The sequence below is a fragment of the Heteronotia binoei genome, chromosome 8, assembly GCF_032191835.1.
Source record: "Heteronotia binoei isolate CCM8104 ecotype False Entrance Well chromosome 8, APGP_CSIRO_Hbin_v1, whole genome shotgun sequence".
Classification (NCBI taxonomy): Eukaryota; Metazoa; Chordata; class Lepidosauria; order Squamata; family Gekkonidae; genus Heteronotia; species Heteronotia binoei.
In genome coordinates, this window is record NC_083230.1 from 95,274,110 (window position 1) to 95,297,735 (window position 23,626).

Genomic DNA, 23,626 nt, shown 5'->3' on the forward strand with positions numbered 1-23,626 from the left:
AGATGTTCCCAAACTGCTGGCTCTCACCTCCCAGATCCTTCCTTGACCCCTCTCTAGGATCTGGTCTTCACCCAAATGTTTTTGTTCTCAGATACCATTTAGAAAGAAATCTTAAAGGTCAGTGACCTGACTTTGGGGAGGAAGGGGAAATGACCAGTCAAGTTAGGGTTGCCAGAGCCCCCCTCAGCAGAAGTGGGGGTCCCCTGCTGCTGGGCCATGCCCCCAGCCACCAGTCAGCTGGCCAATGAGGGTGACTTACAAGGAGAAAGCCTAGGCCTTGTTGCCAGCATTGCGCCAGAAGTGATGTCATCACACCAGCAGTGTCCAGGTAACGCTCTGGTATTTGGGCAAAAACTCTATGCTAAAAGTTGATTTTACCATAGAACTTTTGTCCAAATACAAGAGTGACACCCAGATGTTGCTCGCATGATGATGTCAGTTCCTGTGTGATACTGGCAACAAGTCCTGGGCCTTTCTCTTTCTCCTTGTAAGTCCCCCCATCCCCCGCCAATTGCCAGGAGGGACCTGGCAACCCTAAAGCAAGCAGTAGGACACATTCTCTGTCTTGCCCAAGGTCCTGAGTTCAGTCCCTAAGCCAAGGGTAAACCATTCTTTCAGCTCCTAGAGACCTGCTGTAACTTATAATAGTGCTGGTGGCCTCAATAGTGAAGAAATGGTTCCACTCAGCATAAGGCAGCTTTTATGTATCTGGTCTCTCACAAAGAAGTCTGCACCACAAGGCCTCAGTAACATAATAACTTCTTTATTCAGCTATTTTGAATATAACCTTGTGTATTCTATTGCCCCCTCTGGTTACCAATAAACTGCATCTCTCTCTCTCTCTCTGTACACCAGACTTGGAGGGCAAGTAGAGGAGCATCTTTGGGAGGTCCACTGCAAGTTCGGTGTCTCCAGTTTATACAAGATCCATTCTATATGCTGAACCTAAGCCTGTAAAAAAGGTCATTTTGAAAGCTGCAGGTTCAGGAGCATATAGATTGGATCCTGTGCAAGCTAGAGACATCAAGTCACAGGTGACCTCCTGTGGATGCTCCTCTACATGTCCTTCACGTTGCTGCTTGGAAGTTTTGTAAACATTTTGATTGAGTGGAGACAGTCTGTCTGGAAATGTATCCGTTCACCAACTGGCACAAACCTCCATGGACAGCTTGAAAGTGTGTGGAAAATTCATATTGATCACTCTGCCATGACTTTGTGAAGCGCAAATGGCCAAAATTAGTCACAGACTTTAGTTCATGAGCTGGTTCATGCCTGTCCCTAATGGTGACTCCCTAGGGGTTTTCAAGACCACAGTCATTTGGAGGTGGTTTGCTATTGCCTGGCTTTGCACTTTGGTGGTCTCCCTTCCAGACGCTAACCAGGGCTGACCCTGCAGCTTCTGAGATCTGGCTAGCCTGGGCTATGCAGGTGAGGTCACTCTTCTATATTACAACTTTATATGTCCCTGAGGAATGGTGTAGTGTAGCTAAAAAGCTAAGCTAAGAAGATGATGATACTGGATTTATACCCACCTAAATCTAAATCTCAGAGTCTCAGAATGGCCCACATCTCCTTTACCTTCCTCCCACACAACAGATACCCTGTGAGGTAGGTGGGGTTGAGAGAACTCTCACAGAAGGACAACTCCTGTAAGAGCTATGGCTGGCCCAAGGCCATTCCAGCAGCTGCAAATGAAGAAGGGGGAATCAAACCCTTTTTTTCTGGATAACAGTCTGTGCACTTAACCACTACACCATATTGGCTCTCTAAGCAGAGTTGGTACTTGCTGGGAGACATTGCAGAGGCAGGCAGTGACAAAGCACCAGCTCTTAATCACTTGCTGCAACTTGACAGCACTTTACACACACACTTTGTTGAAAAGGGTTCCACCCTGCTTTTGGAATCATGATGTCATCTTTGCTCATCTATTTATTTAGACAATTTGTACTTCTAGGTATATGGTCTGAAACTGAGCTTGGTTATGCTCTCTTCATCTGATGTTTCTGAACTCTGTTGGTTCTTGAAGAGTCAGTCTGTGTATTTTGCTTCCTAACATTGCTACTGCCATCTCTCAAGGAAAACTGCTGGTGTTTTTTGCTTCCTTAAATCTAGGTGTAATTTGGAAAGTTGGTATTTTCTAAAAAAAGAAAAGAAAATGAACCACATAACATCTCTTGCCAGATTGCAAGTATTCCAAGAATATTTCCATTTACAATTTACATCTTCAAGGCCAGCTGATTCCCAGTCCTAAAGATTTCCACAAGAGACTTTCTGAGTCCTGTTCTTAAACTTTACAGTCACTTCTTTGTGTGGTGTGGTGGGATGTTCAAGAAAGGGCCAAAGGAAAAATGAAATGAGTTCTCCAAAGTAGTTCAACTCCCATAAATATTAATGGGGAGGGGGTGTGTTCTTTGGTATTTATTGGATTTAAAGCAAAGATCGCCAGGAATTATGTATGTTAGATCTTTTAACACACCACCACCCCCATACCAGTGTAGTATTTGGATCTGGAGTTTTTCAGAAATCCCAAATTTTTCAGGTCCAGTAGACCCAAGACAAAAAAAACAAGTGGGGGGTGGATTGCGCACTAGAAATTGTGCCTGCAGGGAACAGTCTTCTCCCCATTGGCACAGCCAATCCTGGGCTGATTTCTGTTGCAGCCTAGTTTTAAACCAAGCTGCAAGAGAAGCCAAGCCAAGGCAGAGGAGAGCTCTCAGCTCCTGCAGCCCAAGCCAGTCCTTGGCTGACTTCTCTTGCAGCTTGGTTTAAACGAAGGTGCAAGAGAAGTCAGCCCCAGCCAGAGTGGCACAGAGCTCTCAGATGATCCTCTCTTGCAGCTTGGTTTAAACTTTTAAGGAGTAGCCAGGGCTGACCCTGGGCTGACTTTTCTTGCAGCTCGATTTAAACCAGGCTGCAGGAAAAGCCAGCCAGCCTCAAGCTGAGCCAACAGGTGCTATCTTCTGCAACCTCTTTAAAGCTTTCCAAATGTATCCGGGTTTTCTCAAGAAAACCAAAGTAAAATCCCAAGAAAATCCTGAATATATTTGGAAATTACCAGTAGATTCCAAAACAGCAAGAGGCAGGAGCAGATTGCTTTTAAATACTTTTTTAAAAAATATATTTTTTAAAGTAGCATGACAAACAGTGCACTAGGGTTTGCTAGCCTCTATTTGGAAACAGAATTATAAATAATCTCCAGATGATAGAGATTAAGTTCTCCTAGAGAAAATGGCTGCTTGGGAGGCAGGGCTCTATGGCATTATACCCTGCTGAGGTGCTACCCCTCCCCAAACCCTCCCCCCAGGCTCTACTCCCAAATTCCAGGAATTTCCCAATCCAGAGTTGGCCACTCATTTCTAATTGTCTGCCTTCAAGGTGACCAAAACGATTATTTCCTTTTGCAAGAGTTTGGCCAAGGTGCAAGAGTTCAGAAAGCCCTAAAGGGCATGCATGGATTCTTGCTCTGTTTCCAAAGAGTGTAGGGTCAGTGAACAGGTGACAAGGTTAAGGTCTCTTCTGGCTTCTGGGTAGAGCAGCAGAATCTGGAACTTTCCCCAAGCAAAACAAATGTAAAATACCTTGAGCCACTGCTGAACCACACTGGCACATGGATGTTACTTAATATATAATCTGTAGGTCATGAGCAGGGTTGCTAACTCCAGGTTGGGAAATTGTGGAGATTTTGGGGGATGAAGCCTTGGGAGGGTGGCGTTTGGGGTGGGGAGAAACCTCAGCAGGATGTATTGCCATAGGCTCCACTTTCAAAATAAGCCACTTTCTTCAGGGGGAATGACCTATGTCACCTGAAGATCAATCGTAATGCCAGGAGATCTCCAGGCCCCATGAATTGAGAGCCTTTTGCCATCAGAAGGAACGGCTTGCTCCTAATGTAAATATTGTAGAGAGCATTTTGCCAGCAGAATCCAGAAGACTTTGGCATTGGGTTAGAGAAGACGTTCAAGACTGGATTGCTCCTAATATAAATATAAACACTGAAGTAGTACTGAGAGGCAAGTTCTTAATAACAATCAATAATATTTTGGGAAAAAACCATTTATTTAAAATTTTAAGAATCATTCACTTCCATTCAGCCTTGTGTTGTCATTGCCATGGTTTATTCGAGGATGAGAGATTTTGAAGAAAATAAAGACATCGCAGAGAGTATTAACACTGAACAAGAGGCTGATAACCTTGAAGGAAATAGAAAAACTCCTGAGGAAGTTTTTTGACAAAATGAGCCTATACGCAGGTGCTCATTGGATGGACCTTTCTTGTAAAGCTCTTCTTCTTTATTATGTATGCAAAAGATTTTTTGTATTGCCTGTAATATGAACTGTGATCCCAAATCATTGGTTTTTCCCACCTGGAGGTTGGCAGCCCTAGGTAATGAACTTTTAAAATACTAGCCAGTGTTTTCATGCTTGCTTCTGACCCTCCCCTTGTTCACTCTTGTGAATAGTCTTAATAATAGGAACAAAAGTACAAAAATCCAATAACTATTTTAGGCGGTAGAGGCTGTGGTGAGGCTGTGGCTCAGAGGTGGAGCATCTGCTTTGCACACAGAAGGTCTTAGGTTCCATTCTCTGCATCTCCAGTTAGCAGGACTGGGTCGTAGGTGTTGTGAAAGACCTCTCTTGGAGATTCTGGAGAGTTACTGTCAGTCAGAGTGGAAAGTACTGACTTTGATAGCCTTATGGTCTGAGTATGTATAAGGCAGCCTCAGGAGCTCATAAACAATAATATGACCTACGAGATCAATGGTGACATTGGTTGCTCTAATGCAGGGGTGTCAAACATGTAACCCGGGGGCCAAATAAGGCCCCCAGAGGGCTCCTATCAGGCCCCTGAGCAACTGGCTGTTATCTGCTTCCTTCTCCATCTCTCTCTTGCTTCCTTCTGCATCACAGCTTGCTTTGCCAGGCTTGCTCAATTTCATAGGAGCTACAGAGCAAAGCCTCTGTTTTCTCCATTGGCTGAGGCTCCTCCTGTGGGAAAAAAGGGGGAAGGAATAGCTTGCTTTGCCAGGCTCTCTAAATCACACAACAGAACTACTGAGCCAAGCCTCTCTTCCTTCTATTGGCTGAGGCTCCTTCCCCTCCTAATCCCCTGGGGGGGGGAAGGAAAATGCCTGAGCTTCTTTTGTCCAGTTTCATGGATCACACAGGAGAGATACAAAGAAAGCACTATTAAGACCAACAAGTGTTAATGTTTTATTTTATTTTAAGTTTTAAAAAAATATTAAATTGTGTTTGTCTGTGTCCTTGATAAAGTTTCTATCTCTGCTACCTGGCATTGCATTTTATGTCTCACATGGCCTGGCCTGACAAGGTCTCATTTATGTAAGATCTGGCCCTCATAACAAATGAGTTCGACACCCCTGCTCTAATGCATGTGCCTAATGCATATATACAAACAGTGCTGTCTTGGAGGTAATTGTTTCACCTACCCATATCGGTGGAGAAAAGAAAAGTGTGCAAACAGAAGAATGGGGTAGCCAGAAAACACCATGTGCAGATCTGCAGTAGCTTCCTAGAGTCTTTTTCTGCCTGCTTTTGTTTCCATACTTTTTCAACCAGACATCTCCCTCTTACGGTGATTTCTCTTTTCCCCTTTTATCAAGTGTAAACTCTCCTTTCTCGGTCATAAACTTTCCCCTGGCAATGAACTCTTTGGGATACAAGGAATTCAAATGAAACTTTAACTCCCAATTTGGCACATCTCCTGTGTTTCCTAAAAGTCTGTACAATTTGGTTGGCCAATGTTTGTTTGTTTGTTTCCTTTTGGCAGCTTTTCTTTAACCTGCTGTCTGACTCAGCAATCTAAGCAGGTGAAGCTTTTTCCGGCCTGAAGATGATGAAAGAAGTTATTGTCTTGAAATTTCTGCATGCCATTAGCTGGCATAAGCAGGAAAAGAACATGATATTTAAAGAAGATTTCCATAAACAGTGGCTCTTCATACATTATACATTATACTTTTTGGTCATAAAGCTGTAGAATGCTCCTCCTTACCTATGTGTATTTCTCTCCCCTTCCCCAGTTCTCCTCTTGAAAAGTCTTGGGGTGGAAATGCCAAGCCAGCTTCTAAACCAAGTATAGGCAAGCCTTCTGATGTGTGTCCCAAACACTGGCATGCCAGACTGTTTCACTTGACAACCCTGGTTCCCTGCCTAGGTCACTGAAGCTGGGTAGCTCCTCTAAGGCCATGGGAGAAGGCAGTGGGCATGGCTGATGCCTGTTCTTGCCTCCCAGTCCTGTATCTACATAGAACTGCCAACTCCAGCCTGGAATATTCCTGGAGATTTGGAAATGGAGCCTGTACAGGGCGGGATTTGGAAAGGGGGAGAACCTCTGTAGGGTATATTGTAATAGAATGCAAAGCAGCCATTTTCTGCAGAGGAACTGATCTCTGTTGTCTGAAGATCAGCTGTAGTTCCTAGAGATTGTAGTTTCCTCAGGCCCCACCTAAAGATTGGTAACCCAAATACATAGCCACCAGTTGGATCCAAGGCAAGGCCTGAGGTGCTGGCAGAACTGCTTGAAGGTTGCCAGTGGGGGGGGCATGGTGATGTTACCCAGAAGTGTCGTTATCACATCACCAACATTGGGGGGGCACTCTAGTCTTTGGGCAAAACTCTTTGGTTTGTAGCCAATTTTACCATAGAGTTTTGACAAAAAAAAACTAGAGCGTTGCTGTGTGATGTCATCACTTCCAGGTGATATCATCACATTGCCTTTTGGGCCAGTTGGGGGGGGCAGGAAGTACCCCGCAAAACCAGGGGTTCTCTCACCCCCAGTGAGGGTCTGGCAACCCTATTAGAGTGGCTGGTTTGCTCCCTGACTGACTCACTAAAACATGGCCTACACAGAGGACACCTTCCTAGGGCAGTCACCCAACAGAATCTTTCACTCTTTTAGAAAGACAGCAAACCCTTTGTTCACTCAGGAGCTCATCTGCTTAGTTTTTAGTTCACTGTTTCCCTAACTGGCTTTATGCAGCTCTATTTTTCTGTCATAAGCAGCCTTATAGGAAGCTGAAGGGAGAAGCTATAAAATAAATACACAAACAAACCTATGATGATGTGTTTTTCTTCTTTTACAGACCCCCAAAGGCACTTGTTTAGAATCCGTGAGAATAGCCATTGATACAGGCTATCGCCACATTGATGGTGCTTATGTGTATTACAACGAACATGAAGTCGGGCAGGCCATCCGAGAGAAAATTGCTGAAGGAAAGGTCAAGCGGGAAGATATATTTTACTGCGGCAAAGTAAGAAACCCTTTGTGATTTTTAAAAAGTGTGAAAATCATTAATTTATTTACTCCACTTATATCCAGCCTCCCCTCCCTCAATGAAAATGCTTACATTACTATCCTTGCTTCCATTTTACACTCACAACAACTCTGTGAGGTAGGGTAACCTGTGACCAATCCCCAGGTCCCAGTGGGGGATCCCCTGGTTTTACAGGCTTCCCCCCACCCCCAGCCAGCTGGCTGGCAGGGGAAGCCCCACCATGCACCTCTATATCTCTGGCAGGTTTAGAAACCTGCGAACAGGTCCCGTTTCAAAATGTGTCTGTGTGTGTGCCTTTAAATAAGAACAGGAAGCAGGAAGTACTTCATGGGGAAGGGTCAGCAGCACAGTCTCTCCATTTGTTTTGCATCTGTTTCAGAGCAATTAAGAGTGTATGTGTGTGTGAGAGAGAGATCAGAGTAGCCCCTGTTCTTTTCAGATGTCGTGGAGGAACCAGACCCAGTAAGTGTGTGTGTGTGTGTGAGAGAGAGGGTTGCCAAGCTCCAGGTTTGGAGGCCCTCCCCCCCACTCTAGGGTCATCAGAAAGCGGGGTGAAGGGATGTCTACTGGGCACTCTTTTATTCCCTATGGAGAACAATTCCCAAGGGAATAATGAGGAATGATCCATGGGTATAGGAGGCTCTGGGGCAGCTGTTTTTGAGGTAGAGACACCAAATTTTCCGTATAGCATCTAGTGCCTCTCCCCAAAATACCCCCCCAGGTTTTGAAACGATTGGACCAGGGGGTCCAATTCTATGAACCCCAAAAGAAGGTGCCCCTATCCTTCATTATTTCTTATGGAAGGAAGGCATTTAAAAAGGTGTGCTGTCCCTTTAAATGTGATGGCCAGAACTTCCTTGGAGTTCAATTATGCTTGTCACACCCTTGTTCCTGGCTCCACCCCCAATGTCTCCTGGCTCCACCCCCAAAGTCCCCAGATATTTTTGAATTGGATTTGGCAACCCTATCTGTGACTGACCCAAGAGCACCTTGTGAGCTTCCATGCAGAGTGGGAATTCAAGCCTAAAGTCTCTCAAATCTTAGTTTGACACTCTAACCACTACACCACGCTGCTGGCTTCTCTGTGCAAGTTGTTGGGCTAGGGGTGCCAGTTTCTATGTGGGGCCTGGGGATCCCCTGGAATTACAGCTCATTTCTAGTCTACAGAGATCAGTCCCCCTGGAGAAAATTGATGCTTTGAAAGGTGGGCTTTGTGACGTGGTACCCCATTAAGATCCCTGTCTTCCTCATGCTCCATCCCCAAATCTCTAGGGAGTTTGTCAATCTGCATCTCGTAATCCTACCCCCACCATCTCTTGCTGGTGGATTGGAATGGGGGTGGGGGCTGGCAATCCTATGTTGGGCTCCTTAACCTGCAGTGTGTTTTACCAGGGCTTTTTCTGGGGGGTAGAAAAAGCTCAGCAGGAACTCGTTTGCATATTAGGCCACACCCCTGATGTCACCATTGTTTCACACAGGGCTTTTTATGTTGAAAAAGTCCAGCAGGGACTCATTTGTATATTAGACCACACCTGCTGATGCCATCCAGTCGGAACCGTGCTCCTGTGCATTCCTGCTCAAAAAAAGTGCTGTTTTACTTAGATTGAGGATGCTGTTTCAGGACTGTAGATGAACAAAGCAGTACTAGGAAAATCCATTGCTTGTAGTTTGGGAAACAGCTAACCTCTGCTCAGCCTGTGGCTTGAATAGAGGACATTTTAAGCCGTCTGCATAGTCCTGGTGTCTAAATAACAATAATAGATTTTCTTGTGTGTGTGTGCGAGAGAGTATTATGCCTTTTTTGTTGGGGCTCTTTGGACCTCTTCAGCCCCTGCCTTTTTGGAGAGTGGCAAAAGAGGATGATGTTCAGTGTCAGAGCCTGATACCCAAATATAAAATCATGCTCTCTATACATTCATAACAGATGTTTTGGTTAAAAGGTAAATACATAAATAACCACAGTAATAATAACACATGTATTTTAGTCATGATATACATTTCCTGTGGCCCTTATAGGGTTTCTAACATTTTGGTGGTAGCAGGAGAGATCAGGTGACAAATATCAGATCATATGGAGAAAATGGCCACTTTGGAAGGTGGACTCCATTGAAGTTCCCCTTTCCCCAATTATACTCCATTGAAGTCCACCTTCCCCGAACTCCTCTATCTTCAGACTTTACCCACAAATCTCCAGGTATTTCCCAACCTGGACCTGGCAACCCTAGCCCTTCAGCTTTGTGTACCCTTTTTACAGCTCTGTTCAGTGTAGTTGTTGGCAATGTTCTGAGGCAACAAAACTACTCACAATCAAGGCCTGTTGAACCTCGCCTCTTACCAACCAGATCCAGTAACTTTCTAGACCATCGCACAATTCTGGAGTGGTGCCTATAAAATAAACCTGTTTTCTGGAGTGCTTCATCTCCAGGTGGAGGATTAGTTCAGGTTTAGCCCCAACTGTCATTTTAAGCCACAGTGTTGCAGTGGTACCTGTGAATAGGGTTGCCAAGTCCAATTCAAGAAATATCTGGGGACTTTGGTGGTGGAGCCATTAGACATTAGGGGTGGAGCCAAGATCAAGGCTGTGACAAGCATAATTGAACTCCAAAGGGAGTTCTGGCCATCACATTTAAAGGGACGGCACACCTTTTCAATGCCTTCCTTCCATAGGAAATAATGAAGGATAGGGGCACCTTCTTTGGGGGCTCATAGAATTGGACCCCCTGGTCCAATCTTTTTGAAACTTGGGGGGTATTTTGGGGAGAGTCACTAGATGTTATACTGAAAATTTGGTGCCTCTACCCCCAAAAATAGCCCCCCCCCAGAGCCCCAGAAACCCACGGATCAATTCTCCATGATTTTCTATGGGAATAAATCTCCATAGGGAATAATAGAGTTCCCAGCAAACATTTCCCTCCCCTCCCCCCGCTTTCTGACGACGCTGAAGCGGGGGGAGGGCCTTCAAACCGGGGGATCCCCTGCCCCCACCTGGGGATTGGCAACCCTACCTGTGAAGCACAGTGTGGTTCAAGGTATGTTGCAGAGTTGTGGATCTAGCTGGAGTGAATAGGTACCATTACGGTGCCCTGTGGATTTGTCAACTTCTAATGACTGCTTGAAATGTTGGACTAAAAGCCATCTATCAAATTTCATTCAATCTGGTGTAAGGCTTTTGCTGGCTTGTGGTATTCACAGTTTTAAAAATTAAATTCATGAACACTTATGTTACGTGAACAAACAGTGGGGAAGCCTCCCAAATAACTGCATGGGTTTTTAAAAAATGAATGGTAGGTATACATTTGCTTTCAGTTAATTTTGACATCATTTCTTCAGTCACTTTGAGAAAGAAAAGCAGGAGAAATAAAAGCCAAATTGCGTTAAGGCTCCATTTCTGAAGCTGTTTAGTGATCTGTGCCCGAAATGTCTGCACTTGTAGACCTCAGGAAGCAGCTGATTTCTTGTGTTGGTGATGCTGAAGTCTTTAATTTTTACTTTGTTTTTTGAAAAAGGAAGGAGAGGCCTTTAAAACTGAGACAATTTTTTTGTAGTGTTACCTCAAACAAAGCTATTCTGGAGAAATGTGCGCCCAAGCTTTCGATAGCACAGATTACTGTGTTTTTAAGATGCTAGCCTTGGCTTGTTAGCCGCCTTGAGCCCACTTTGTGAGGAGGTGAGATATAAATGGAATGAATGAATGCATGAATGAATGAATGAATGAATGAATGAATGAATTTAGCCTAGTCCCTATATCTTCTAGTACTACACAGAAAACCATTCAATTGTAACCAGTTAACCTTGCCCTGTCAAAGAAAGGTATGTCTAAGATTAGCTGGTTCTGCTCAGAGTTGTGAATTTTTAAAAGCAATTAAAGGTTTGCATGCTGGGTACCTGCTATGTATTCTCTATTGTGCATATGTATTAGTGTAGCAAAGCTGCACAGTCAGGAAGCATGGTATGTGCAGTAAACACACTCCTAACATTGGCGCCAACTGTCAAAAGCCTGGGAGTGACCCTGGATGCCTCTCTTTCATTGGAGGCCCAGGTCACACATATTGCTGAAACGGCATTCTTCCATTTATGCCAAGCCAGGCAACTGGCTCCCCTCCTACCTCACTTAGACCTAGCCACAGTAATCCATGCTACAGTCACCTCCAGGCTAGACTACTGTAATTACGTTGGTCTACACTTGACTTTAACCTGGAAACTCCCAACGGGTCCAGAATGTGGCACTGCGATTCCTGATGGGAATGCCACGGACAGCATACATTCTACCTGTGCTGCAGTAGCTACCCTGGCTTCCAGTTGAGTACCGAGTTAGATTCAAGGTTCTGGTTATGACTTTTAAGGCCTTGAGTGGTCTGGAACTGACATATCTATGGGGCTGCCTCCTCCACTATGTCCCTGGAAGAGCACTATGCTCTGTTGGTCAAACTCTACTGGTGATCCCTGGCCCAAAAGAGGTCTGGCTGTTCTCAGCGAGGGCCAGGACCTTTTCAGTTCCAGCCCCGACCTGATGGAACTCTCTGCCAGAAGTCACAAGGGCCCTGCAGAATCTTTTACAATTCTGCAGGGCCTGTAAATCTTAAAGGGGGGACTGCTCCCAGTGCTTAGAAAGCAGAATTGTAGCACGCTACATAGAATGTTCATTGCATTTTAACTGTTTTTAAATTAACTGGTTTTATTGATTTTATGTATATTTTCTTGTACACTGCCTAGAGTCCGGCATTGACTGGGATGTGGCAAAATAATAATAATAATTATTATTAATTGCAAAATGGTAAAACTTCTGTTGAGGAGGATTCAGTTCACATCCATGAACTGAACATCTGGTAGCACACGTGGGCAGGAATGATGGCATCTTGCAGCCCCACCAGGTAGGGATGCCAGCCTCCAGGTGGGACCTGGGAATCTCCCAGAATTACAGCTCATCTTCAGACTACAAAGATCAATTCCCTTGGATAAAATGGATGTCTTGGAGAGTGGACTCTATGGTATTATACCCCACTGAGGTCTCTGTTCACCCCAGGCTCCATCTCCAAATCTCTAAAAGTTTACCAATCTGGATCTGGAAACTCTACCTTCCATCCCCGATTAGATCTCTGGTTATTAGATCTCTGAAATATGTGCATGGCAAAATTACTGAAATGATTCAAAGTGTCAGAGCCCCTGGAATAATGATTTTGCTCCATCATAAAACATTTGCTGGCTGAAATCCTCAGTAGCTGTGCTTTGGCATATTGCTTGAAGAATTGTTTTGTTTTGTTTTTTTGCATGTACATTTCATGGACTAGGGGGAGAATTCCACCCTACCTCAACTGAAAATGCTGGAGGGTCCCCCCCACTTCTGTTGAATTGGCCCTTTCAATTTATTTGAAGAGATCTGTTCTTTGAGGAAACTAATAGCAGTGTCCCCAGAGATTTCCTGGGACAGTGCAATCATTTGACAACTTTCTGGTATTTTGGGTGACTGACATTTGGCTATTATCTACATAACATGGTAGAACTGAAGAGTCATAAATGTGGGGACAATCTTCTGTGAAACAGGGGAAAATCTTTAAATATCTATGGTAATTAGCCTCAGCTAGGAGGACTTTGGTTTGGGATCCTACCAGCTTTTCCACTGACAAAAGAAGGAGGAGGGGGTGCTTTTGACCACCAAAAAGGCTGTGCCTGGGATCATGGGAGCCATGTCACTAAAATCCATCTGAAGGTCTGTGGTAAGGAGATGAACTGGGCAAGACTGAGTGAAAAGCTAGTAGGCAACCCTTTATTTCCTACAAGCTACGTACCTTGTTAAATAAAACTGTCCATTAAACATGAGAAACGGTGTTGATCAGGACTTTTTAAAAGAAAAGGTCCAACAGGAACTCATTTGCCTATTAGGCCACACCCCTTGATGTTACCATTGGTAGAAAAAGCCCAGCAGGAACTTATTTGCATATTAGGCCCCACTCTCTGATGCCAAGCCAGCCAGAACTGCATTCCTCTGTGTTCCTACTAAAAAAAAATCCCCAGGTGTTGATACAACTAGATAGAAGAAAAATAGATAGTTGGTGTGTAAGGAAAGATATTTACATACCAAATCAAGCTCTTCTGTCTCAAAACAGAGATCATAAACAGACTACTGACAGCTTAAAATAGCAGTTTCCAGGCTGAACTAGTGTTTTTTTTTTTAATTAAAGGCCCCTTAATTAATGCCTGGGGTAACAGAAACATTTTGGCCTGGCCGGCATCTACAAGAATTACAACTCATGTCTTGACTACAGAGATCAGTTCCACTGAAGAAAATGGCAGCTTCAAAAGAAGGCATTTTCTGGCATCACATGTCCCAACAGAGAACCCGCCTCTCCCCTGGCTCTTCCCTCACAAAGCACTGCCCCCAAATTTTCAGGAATGATATGAGGTACACCCAATCATTTTTTTGATCAATAAAATTTTATTATTATAAATTGAGATGGGGGTACAGAAAAGAAAAGGGAGGGGATTATAAGTACACCAACCATGAGATTCTCCCCACCTGCCTTCTGAAGTGTACAGATCTAGAAGAAACATATTGTTCACTTTCCCAAACTTAGGCATGACCTGTAAGTTATGCAATTGTTGAATTCTTAGCTAAAAATAATGGCAAAGATGGCTCTTTGCCCTTGGAAGATATATGTTTTTGTTGATTGTATGCAGGGCTTTTTTGTAGGAAAAGCCCAGCAGGAACTCATTTGCACATTAGGCCACACCCCCTGATGCCAAGCCAGCCGGAACTGCGTCCCTGTGTGTTCCTGCTCAAAAAAAAAAAAAAAGCCCTGATTGTATGCTGTTTTTAAAGTTGGGTTGGAATTTCTCTAGCATTCTGCATTCAGGAGCCTTGAGGGACTTATTCCAGTATAAGGTTTTGGATGTCAGCATATGCTTGCTAGTAAGACTTCAGGGTGGAGTCTAATGCAACTGACAGTTCCTGATCTATGACAGTTCCTGACAGCTTCCCTTAGCAGGTGCAAACTGGTTCTGTCCAGAGGACTTGTGCTTAAGCAGAATGACTCAGCACTGTGTGCTGACTGGTGCTTGTATAAAGCCATGTGTATATAACTGAGAAGAGTCTGTATAGTCCATCCTCTGCTATCGTATGTACTGTCTGGTGAAGCACTTTGGTCCAGTGTATACCAGGACAACTATAACTTGTATATCTGTAAATAAATGTATATAGATTAGCTATGCTTCCCAACCCTCCCGCCCTGGCGGGGGACCCCAGGATTTCCAGCCTCTTCCCCCGCTCCCCCAAAAAATGGAAGCGGGGGGGGAGAGGGGGAAAACGGCGCCAAGGAGTGTGGATCCGTGGCAAGCCGCGAATCTGAATTTGCAGAAGGCAAAAAGAGAAAGAGGTGTGTGTGTGTCAAGCGGCATGCGCAGGTTTCTGCCGCATGCACAGTGGCTCCGTTCGAGAGCGCATGCCGTGCAGTTGAGGCGCAGGCTGAGGGAAGGCAGGCCGGCCGGCTCGCAGCTGTCTGGCCTCGGTCTGTGGCGGCGGTGGTGCCCGCAGGACGTTCCGAAGCCCCCGGGGCTATGACCTGCCTCCCTGGCTTCCTCAACGGCGGCTCTCCCTGCGCCGCCCTCCGCTCCCTGTTCAAATCCTCGGGGCGGTGCCAGCAGCATCATCACCATCAACGGCGCTTCACCGCCCGGCGGAGGCGAGGAGGGGAAGCTTGGGCGTTAAGATGAAGCGCCGTTGATGGTGATGATGCTGCTGGCGCCGCCGTGAGGATTTGAACAGGGAGCGGAGGGCGGCGCAGGGAGAGCTGCCGCTGAGGAAGCCACGGCACCTCAGCGCGGATGCTTCCTCCAAGCTCCCCTCGAAAGCCGCCAGCGGGAGGTTCCGCCCCTCTTGGGTGGTGGTGGTGGCCAAGACCACCCGCTATGAGTTCAAGCAGCAGCGGTACCACGAGCTGGCCGGCCTGCCTTCAGGAGGACCTTTAGCAGCTGGTGAGCGGCCTTCCTTGGGTTGACCCAGTGCAGGGGTGGCCAAACTGTGGCTCAGGAGCCCCATGTGGCTCTTTCACACATATTGTGTGACTCTCAAAGCCCCTACAGCCTCATTAAAACTAAAGTTACTTTCTTTCCGCCTCCCTCCCCCTCCATCTATTTGCATCCCTTCCTTGTCTTGCAGCTCTCAGACATCTGACTTTCATGGCTTGCAGCTCCCAAACATCTGATGTTTATTCTATGTGGCTCTTGCATTAAACAAGTTTGGCCACCCCTGACCCAGTGCGTGGGGGTGGTGGTAGAGTCCTCAGGTGCTTTGTGGGGAGGGCTGTACCACCTCAGAGAACAAGTGCATGATAGCAGTTGGGGGATGATAGCCTAGACAAAAAGTGGAGGGGGTTCTTTACACAAAAAAAAATCTGGACTGGAGGGTTTCAGTCTCTTCTCCCTGGGCTGCTGGTATTGTGTTTGCAGAAAGTCCCTTTTTCTGTGCAAGGAGGAGCATTCAGAAACAATACCATCTCATTGGACTACTGTGTGGTCCCTTTAATTGTGATGGACAGAACTCCCTTTGGAGTTCAATTGTGCTTGTCACACCCTTGCTCCTAGCTCCACCCCAATGTCTCCTGGCTCCACCCCCAAAGTCTCCTGGCTCCACCCCCAAAGTCCCCAGATATTTCTGGAATTGGACTTGGCAACCCTAAGATTAGCACAAGTCAGTGTGCTGTATATCCTTAAGCCTCTTGATCCCAGAGCATGCCAGCGAATACGCCAACGTTGGAGACTAGAGCCTACTTCTTCAGGCACTTGAGTAAATCCTATATGAAAGCTTATTCTGGAATGAAGAGCTGTTAGTCTTTAACAGGGGTGGCTAAACTGCGGCTCAAGACCCACATGTGGCTTTTTCACACATATTGTGTTGCTCTTGAAGCCCCACTGCCCCATTGGCCAGCTTGGAAAAGGCATCTCTCTCTTTAAATCACTTCTTCAAGCCAAGCCAGCTGATGGTTTGGAGAATGCATTTAAAGTTAAAGTTGCTTTCTTTTGACTTCTTCATCTCCCTCCATCCCCCTTCCTTCCTCCTTTCCTTCTTTCCTTCCTCCCTCCCGTCCTTCTTTCCTTCCGTGTCTTGTGGCTCTCAAACATCTGAGGCTTATTCTGTGTGACTCTTATATTAAACTAGTTTGGCCACCCCTAGTCTTTAAGGTGCCATAAGCCTTCTCTTTATTTTTGCGGCAACAGACTAACCATGTCTCCTATTATGTATATAAGTGTGGTGTCTCTGGCTACCTCTTGTCAATATGGTCAGAACAGTAAATTTTTCAAGGATGGCAGTGCTTAATTTTCAAGCTCACTAACTTTTCCCTCTTTTTTTTGGTCTCCTCTTAGCTATGGAACACATGTCACCCACCTGATCTGGTGCGCCCAACTTTGGAGAGGACCTTAGACATTTTGAAACTTGACTATGTTGATCTCTACATTATTGAGCTGCCGATGGCTTTTAAGGTATAAAAGAGGACTTATGTTAAAAGCTTCTTCTGATGTGCAGTGATGTGAATGGTGGACTATTTGGAGGCAGTGTCAAATTTATGGACCACCATGCCATTCTTTTAAATGATGTGGCGAGTCCTTGTGTGTGTTAGTGGATGACCACAGTGACTCTGTATCAGTTGTGCAATGGGAGTTTTGTGCCTGCCTCCCCAATGTTTCAGCAATGCTCTTGTCCTCTTTACATGGAATCAACAGAATGGTCCCTATGCAAAAGAATAAATGGGCAGAAATCTGACCCTAAAAAATGCATTATTCAGAAAACGGTGGTTGACATTTTAATCTTCCAAGACATGCTATAGCATATCTAAAAGTTACTGTCCTGTTTGTTTGTTTTTTAAGTGGGTAGGGAAATCCATCAAAGGGAGAATCTAATATGAAAGTGCTGAATTAGGATTCATCAAGAGATTCAGTACACTCTCTCTCCCAGGCCTGAACAAAGACATGGGTTTCCTCATTCACTGTAGCTATTAATAGCTTGATGTGAGTTGCAATTGTGAATTAGTCTCAACCTGCACTTTCTTGATTAGATTTAATGCTTATCCAACTCTGTCCATCTTCAACAGGTAGGTATAGTCCTTGCCCACTTTAAATGGATTGGTTTATCTTTGATTGATTGTTACAAATTTTTCTTCTCACTTCTGCTTTTTGTAACTTTAAGAATAATACATTGTTATGAATGAACTCTCCATGAATCTGATGAAGTGATCTCTGACTCACTCAGGTTTATGCTGGAATAAATGTTAGTTTTCAAGGTGCCCTTGTACTTCAGTGTTATTTAACATCAGCAATGTGATTGAATTACGTGCCTTCAGACCTTGCCCTGTGACCCATATTTTCTGTTGCAACCCCAACAACCTGGCATTCTGCTAAACTGCTATTATGACTTCTCTATCCTGCAGCATTGATTTTTCTTCTCTGTTGATTTTACAAGTAAGGGGTCATTTTATAGAAAAATAGGTGGTGGAGCTCATCCAGTGATTGCTATGCAGCTGCACCTACTATTCAATGGACAAGGAAGTGGAACTCTCAGAAAGATTCAGGAGCTGTGCTTCTGTGAGCTCCCACTGAATCTGAGGCCTGCAAGTACTAATCGGCGGCATCTGGTCTTTGCCAACCATATGGCACCCAGCCATGCACAGTTATTCCTCTTTAAATTTCCACCATGCAGCACTCAAAGCACCTTGGAATAAATAAAGCTACAGTCTGTGTAGACACTGTAGAGAGCAATTGTGATGTGGCTTGCACAAACCGTGTGGCTGAAGGTCATATATGAACTCTTGGAGGGAGTGTTGGAGGAAAGCCAAACCTTTCATAGATGTATACAATGAGACATTGAGCTGTATGAGGTATTGAAGCTGCCTTGAGCCTAAAGGAGAGATGGGTATAAAATACTGAATTAAATAATTATGAAAGCTATGGATAAGATTTGTTTTGCCCCATGGCTTGCACCAACAATATACTGAATTCCTGTTTTAATTTTTGTGCAATGGCTACTATTTTGGAATTATTAAGAAAATATGTATTAATTTTGAAATGCAGTATTTCTATATTAACATGCCGGATTGAATCGTGCTGCTTTGTCCCACAGACAATGGTACCTTCCCTATAAGGTGCTTTGCCCCGATGCATGTATTATTTTATTTATTTAATTACATTTCTAGACCACCCTCCCTTGTAAAAACAGGGCCCAGGGCAGTTTACATTAATAAAAACACATTCACATATTTGAATTCACAGTTAAAACACAAAGTACAATAGCTGAATAGTTGAACAAGCATAGACAGCTTCAAGAGGGGATTGGATAAGCATATGGAGCAGAGGTGCATTGGTGGCTATTAGCCACAGGGTATTGATAGAACTCTCTGTTTGGGGCAGTGATGCTCTGTATTCTGGGTGCTTGGGGAGGGGGGAGTTCTAGTGTCCTGGCCCCACTGATGGACCTCTTGATGGCACCTGGGTTTTTTGGCCACTGCGTGACACAGAGTGTTAGACTGGATGGGCCAATGGCCTGACCCAACATGGCTTCTCTTATGTTCTTATGAATTTCCAGTTGTGCCATTGCTTCACCTGGGTGGGGGGGGAGGCAAAGAACAGGAGTGCCAGGCAGATTGAAGCTATCACTGTCCTCAACCAAATGCCTAGTGGAATATCTATGCCTTACAAGCCCTGCAGGACTGCACATTAAGTCCCACAGGGCATGGATGTTGTTTGGCAGAGAGTTCCACCAGGTTGGAGCCTGTGTGGAAAACGCTCTGGCTCTGGTCGAGGACAGCTGGATGTCTCTCAGGACAGGGACCACTTATGTTGAGGGGTGGGAGGGGGGGAGACATCACTGTTATAGAATCTTCAGGAGCCAGCCCACTAGCTATAGATATGTGTTCCTCTACTTTCAAAAACAAAGCAAATCCACATTGCGCTGTAGGCCTGACAATGTTCACTATGATTCTCCTACCTAAAATTCTGCTGCCCTTTCAGCCTGAAGATCCTTGTTTTGATGTTGGTTCTCTCTTGTGTGAATCAAGCCCATGATTCTTTTGTTTCATGCCACTTGCTTCCTCATTCCAAATGGTTTCCCACAAAACATACATGTTTCAATAAGAGAAGCCATGTTGGATCAGGCCAATGGCCCATCCAGTCCAACACTCTGTGTCACACAGTGGCCAAAAAAAAAAGGAGGCTCACAAGTGGTGCTAGAAGCCCTTCCACTTTGTCCCTCCCCCAAGCACCAAGAATACAGAATGTTATTTGCATATCAATAAATCAGATGTAGTATACTGTATGTATTGTAAATAAAAACCATACAGCTTGCATACTCCCTTGCAATTGAGTTTACTAAACCAACAGTGAAACAGTAGAGAACTTAAGCCACTGAGACCAATATGAATTCGGCAAACCTTTGTTCATCCTTAAAATCAGAGGTAGAAGGTAGTGTCTATGGAATGCAGACTTTTCCTAGTTCTTCAATTTATACATGAAGGATTTAATCTTATGTTTAATGATTTTGGAGGAGAGATACTCTACATATCCCCAGATTGGTTCAGATAACTTTCGTGGCAGTTACAGTTTTCATATAAAATCCCTGGCTTCCTCAGGAAACCTGCTTTCAACTGAAATGAAGTCAAGCCCCAACTTTCTTCTCCCAGTGTTGCAGGCAGTCATTACTAGTGTGCCCATGAAGTCTACACTTTGGAATATGCACACTTTCTTTTCTTATCTTACTGGGAATCTGCACTGTAAAAGCTGTCCTCCAACCAAAGGGGTTTGCTGTATGGTGAATTTCCAGGAACAGAAAAGATGACCTCTTGCTGCAGGCTTCCCAGTCCTTTCCTCACTGTGCTATAAATTATCCAACTTTTAAAAATGCATTTATGTAGAAATGTGGGAGAGGGTATGGCTCAGCAGCATCTGTGGTTTTACCAAAGTCTTTAAAGAGAACCCAAGAGTGTCCCACAATGTGGTGACATCATTTCCAGTTCTGTGACCAGAAGTGATGTCATGACACTGTGGGACAATGGTCTATGAGTCTCCACCCCTCCTACATTCCCAGACTAAAATATATATTATATAAATCCAGTATCTAAATGGATGTTGTAAATGGAGATAAAAAGAAAAACTAGTTCCTCACCATTCATGTTTATTGCCTGTAATAAGTTTTTGGTTTTGCTCCTGGTGGAAGGAAAGCTTGTGCATCTTGTCATGGGGGCTTAATGGGAATGTTCTGTTTGGCTAGTATGAAGACGTACAGGAAACGGAAAGTATAGGCACTAAGACTTCCTGTGACACTCACATGAGAACACACAAACCATGTTCCGTGATGCTTGATCTTTATCTACTATGAGAATTTTAAGTATAAAGATTCAAATTAGCCAAGCCAAGTGATCCCTCTGGTCTTTTAATTATTAGCGTGCTGATGCTATGTTTCTAATGTGGTGATGCTGCACAACCTACACTCCCCTCAGCTCGAGGCAGAGCAAGGTGTTTTCTTTACAGTGACAGACAAGGCAACACAACTCATAGATAAGCAAAAATATTACTTTATTGAGCTGGCAGGCAGTTTTAGAACAGACTGGTGCAAACAAAACAACAACGTTATAAAATATAACTAACTAATATGACTTACATCACACCACAATCACCAGCCGGTAAGCAGGACGGCTTTTTGCCAAGAAAACAGTAGTAAAAAAAGCAGTTTTGGGAAACAGTATAAATCCCCCTCAGCTGGCTAATGACCAACCAAAAATAGGCATCCCGGAAGACCCAATCAACCCAAGGTGACTTTCCTAGTGCAGCTGAGAGTAACCATTAATTAGAAGGAGATTAGAACAACTCCTTCCAAGGTCACTCAGAACCAAAACACTGCTGGAAGAATAAAAATTGGCAAGCAGCCCACAAATCAAAACCACCAGATATATATATATTACAGATGCTGAGGTACTTCTATGAAATTTGATATACACATTCAAGGCACAAATCTAAATCCCAGCTTTTAATACCAGATTCTCTCCCTCCCCTCAGATACACACAGATGAAAGCTGGTAAGCATATTCAGAACATAATTCTTCATTTCAAGTTCAAACGTAAACTGTCCCACCCACCCATTATTCAAGAGGACACAGTGATGCCACTCAAACATTCTGCTTCCTGAGTTTTATTCTTTGAAAATCATTTCAAGGGAAGAGGAACTTTATACCCCGATTCATATTTGGGCTACCATATTTTGCAGCTGTTGGGCAATAAAATTTCTGCATTCCTTTTTGAGCTTCGTTTTGCTTTGTCTGTATACCCATTCTTTCATACACAAGAGTTGAGCAATGACAAATGAGAGGACATACCTTCTCAATGCGTCCAAAGGAATTCCTCCCCCAAAATGTGAAATGTGATTCTTTACTGCCATGCTGATGTTTCCTCTCCCTCTTGTCCTTTTATTCAGCCTGGAGAGGCCATCTATCCTTTGGATGAAAATGGAAAATGGATGTACCATGAGACAGACCTGTGTGCTACTTGGGAAGTGAGTTGTTCACCTAACATGGCATTATGGCTATAATTGTTTCACGTGTTGACATATATCTTGCTCTGAGCACGCTTCAGGCATTTTAATGATTGACAGGCAGGAATGGTTGTTGTTGTTCTTCCCTATGCTATAAATTATCCAGCTTTAAAAGAGGAATTCATCTCTTTAGAAATCTGTTACTTTGATATTCCCCATGTGTACTATTCTTGACAAAGGCTAATAGGTATACATGTATTTTTTTACCCCCATAAAACATTTGCAGACTTACAACAAGAAACCAGCTGTGAAGACTCTACATATGGCCCCAATAAGCCATATGGGCTAGGACGTGAACGTTATCTACTTCGTCCAGTATTATGCTTTCCGTGGAGGCTAGCCAGCAGGGCATGATGAAAAGGACAATCCCTGGTTTCTGTAGCATCAACAAATCAGAAATGCTTCCTCTGAATGTGGAAGTTCTATTCTGATGTCATAGCTGAATGCAACTGAGATTTGTGTTGGCTCCCCAGTTCTTTAGGACCACTAACAGACAGGACTGGATCTACATGTTTTTTGAAGGGGGGGGGGCTATATTAAAAAATGATGCCCCCTTATGGGCCATTCTATCTTATGGTCCCATAGAATACAATGGACTCCATACTCAATATGGCACCCCCTCCATCAGCGCCTGGGGCAAGCTCCCCCCTCTGCCCCTCCCCTAGATTCAACCCTGCTAACAGATTAACAGAAGAACTGAGATATCAATATAACCTGATCCGCCTATGTTACAAAATCTTTTCCATAGCACCAAATATTTAGTTTTTAAATTGTTTATACATGTTTTTTATCATTTAAAATTGTAATTCAAATTGTTTTTACTATGACTGTTAGCCACCCAGAGTCCACTTGCGGAGTGGGCGACATATAAATCCAAAGTAAATAAATAAATAGATAAAAATAACCGCAGTGCTGCATGATTGGGGAAAAGGACCTTCAGTCTAATCCAGCAGGTCTGTTCTGTTGTTCTTATCATCTCTCTCTCTCTCTAATTTATATCCCGCCCTCCCCTGATGAGCCCAGGGTGGCTAACAACAGTTTAAAAATATTAACAATTAACAAACATAGAATATTAAAAATAAAATATATAATAAAACATTTTGATACATCAGCAATTATTAATCCATTCATTAAAAGTCCAAGATGGCACGTTTCTGAATTCCATTATATTAATTCAGTGAGATTGTTGGTGCTGTAAGGTAATAGCCACCTCCCCCTATCCACTGAAGGTGAGTTTGAATAATTCAGTCTTACAGGCCTTGTGAAATTGTGGCAGGTCCCGTAGGCCCTGATGTTTTTTGGGGAGGGCATTCCACAAAGTGGGGGTTATTACCAAGAACGCTCGAGCTCTGGTGGTGGATAATTGAGCTTCTTTTTGGTGCAGAGATCTTAAGGAGATTTTGAGACCTGGAACGTAGTGCTCTTTGGGGTACATATGGGGAAAGGCGGTCCTGAAGGTAGACAGGTCACCGGCCATATGGGGCTTTAAAGGTTATAAATGAGCTCTTCATTAGTGATTGTCCTCAATTTTGGTATCTTGAACTAAGTGGTAACTTAGGTGGATAGCCATGTTAGTCTGAAGCAACAGAACAAAATTTAAGTCCAGAGGCACCTTTAAGACCAATCAAGTTTAATTTGGGGTAATTGTTAGTGGATGGTGTTTTCTTTGGACTACAAAGAGCTACGTCCTGCTCCCTTTATCATGGCTCTAGTCCTGAGCTGACAGTGGGAGCTGGATAATGACACATTCATAATGGAGAAGAAAAAGT

At 44.1% G+C, this 23,626-nt stretch overlaps 1 protein-coding gene across 1 annotated transcript in view; it reads left to right on the forward strand.

Moving 5' to 3' along the window:
* The window catches only part of AKR1D1 (aldo-keto reductase family 1 member D1), a 79,604-nt gene that overhangs the window by 40,140 nt on the left and 15,838 nt on the right, over positions 1-23,626 (forward strand). Inside the window, exons 2-4 of the mRNA XM_060245655.1 lie at positions 7,100-7,267; positions 16,649-16,765; positions 21,741-21,818. Of these exons, the coding sequence (XP_060101638.1) occupies positions 7,100-7,267; positions 16,649-16,765; positions 21,741-21,818 (363 nt within the window). The remainder of the gene's footprint in view (positions 1-7,099; positions 7,268-16,648; positions 16,766-21,740; positions 21,819-23,626) is intronic.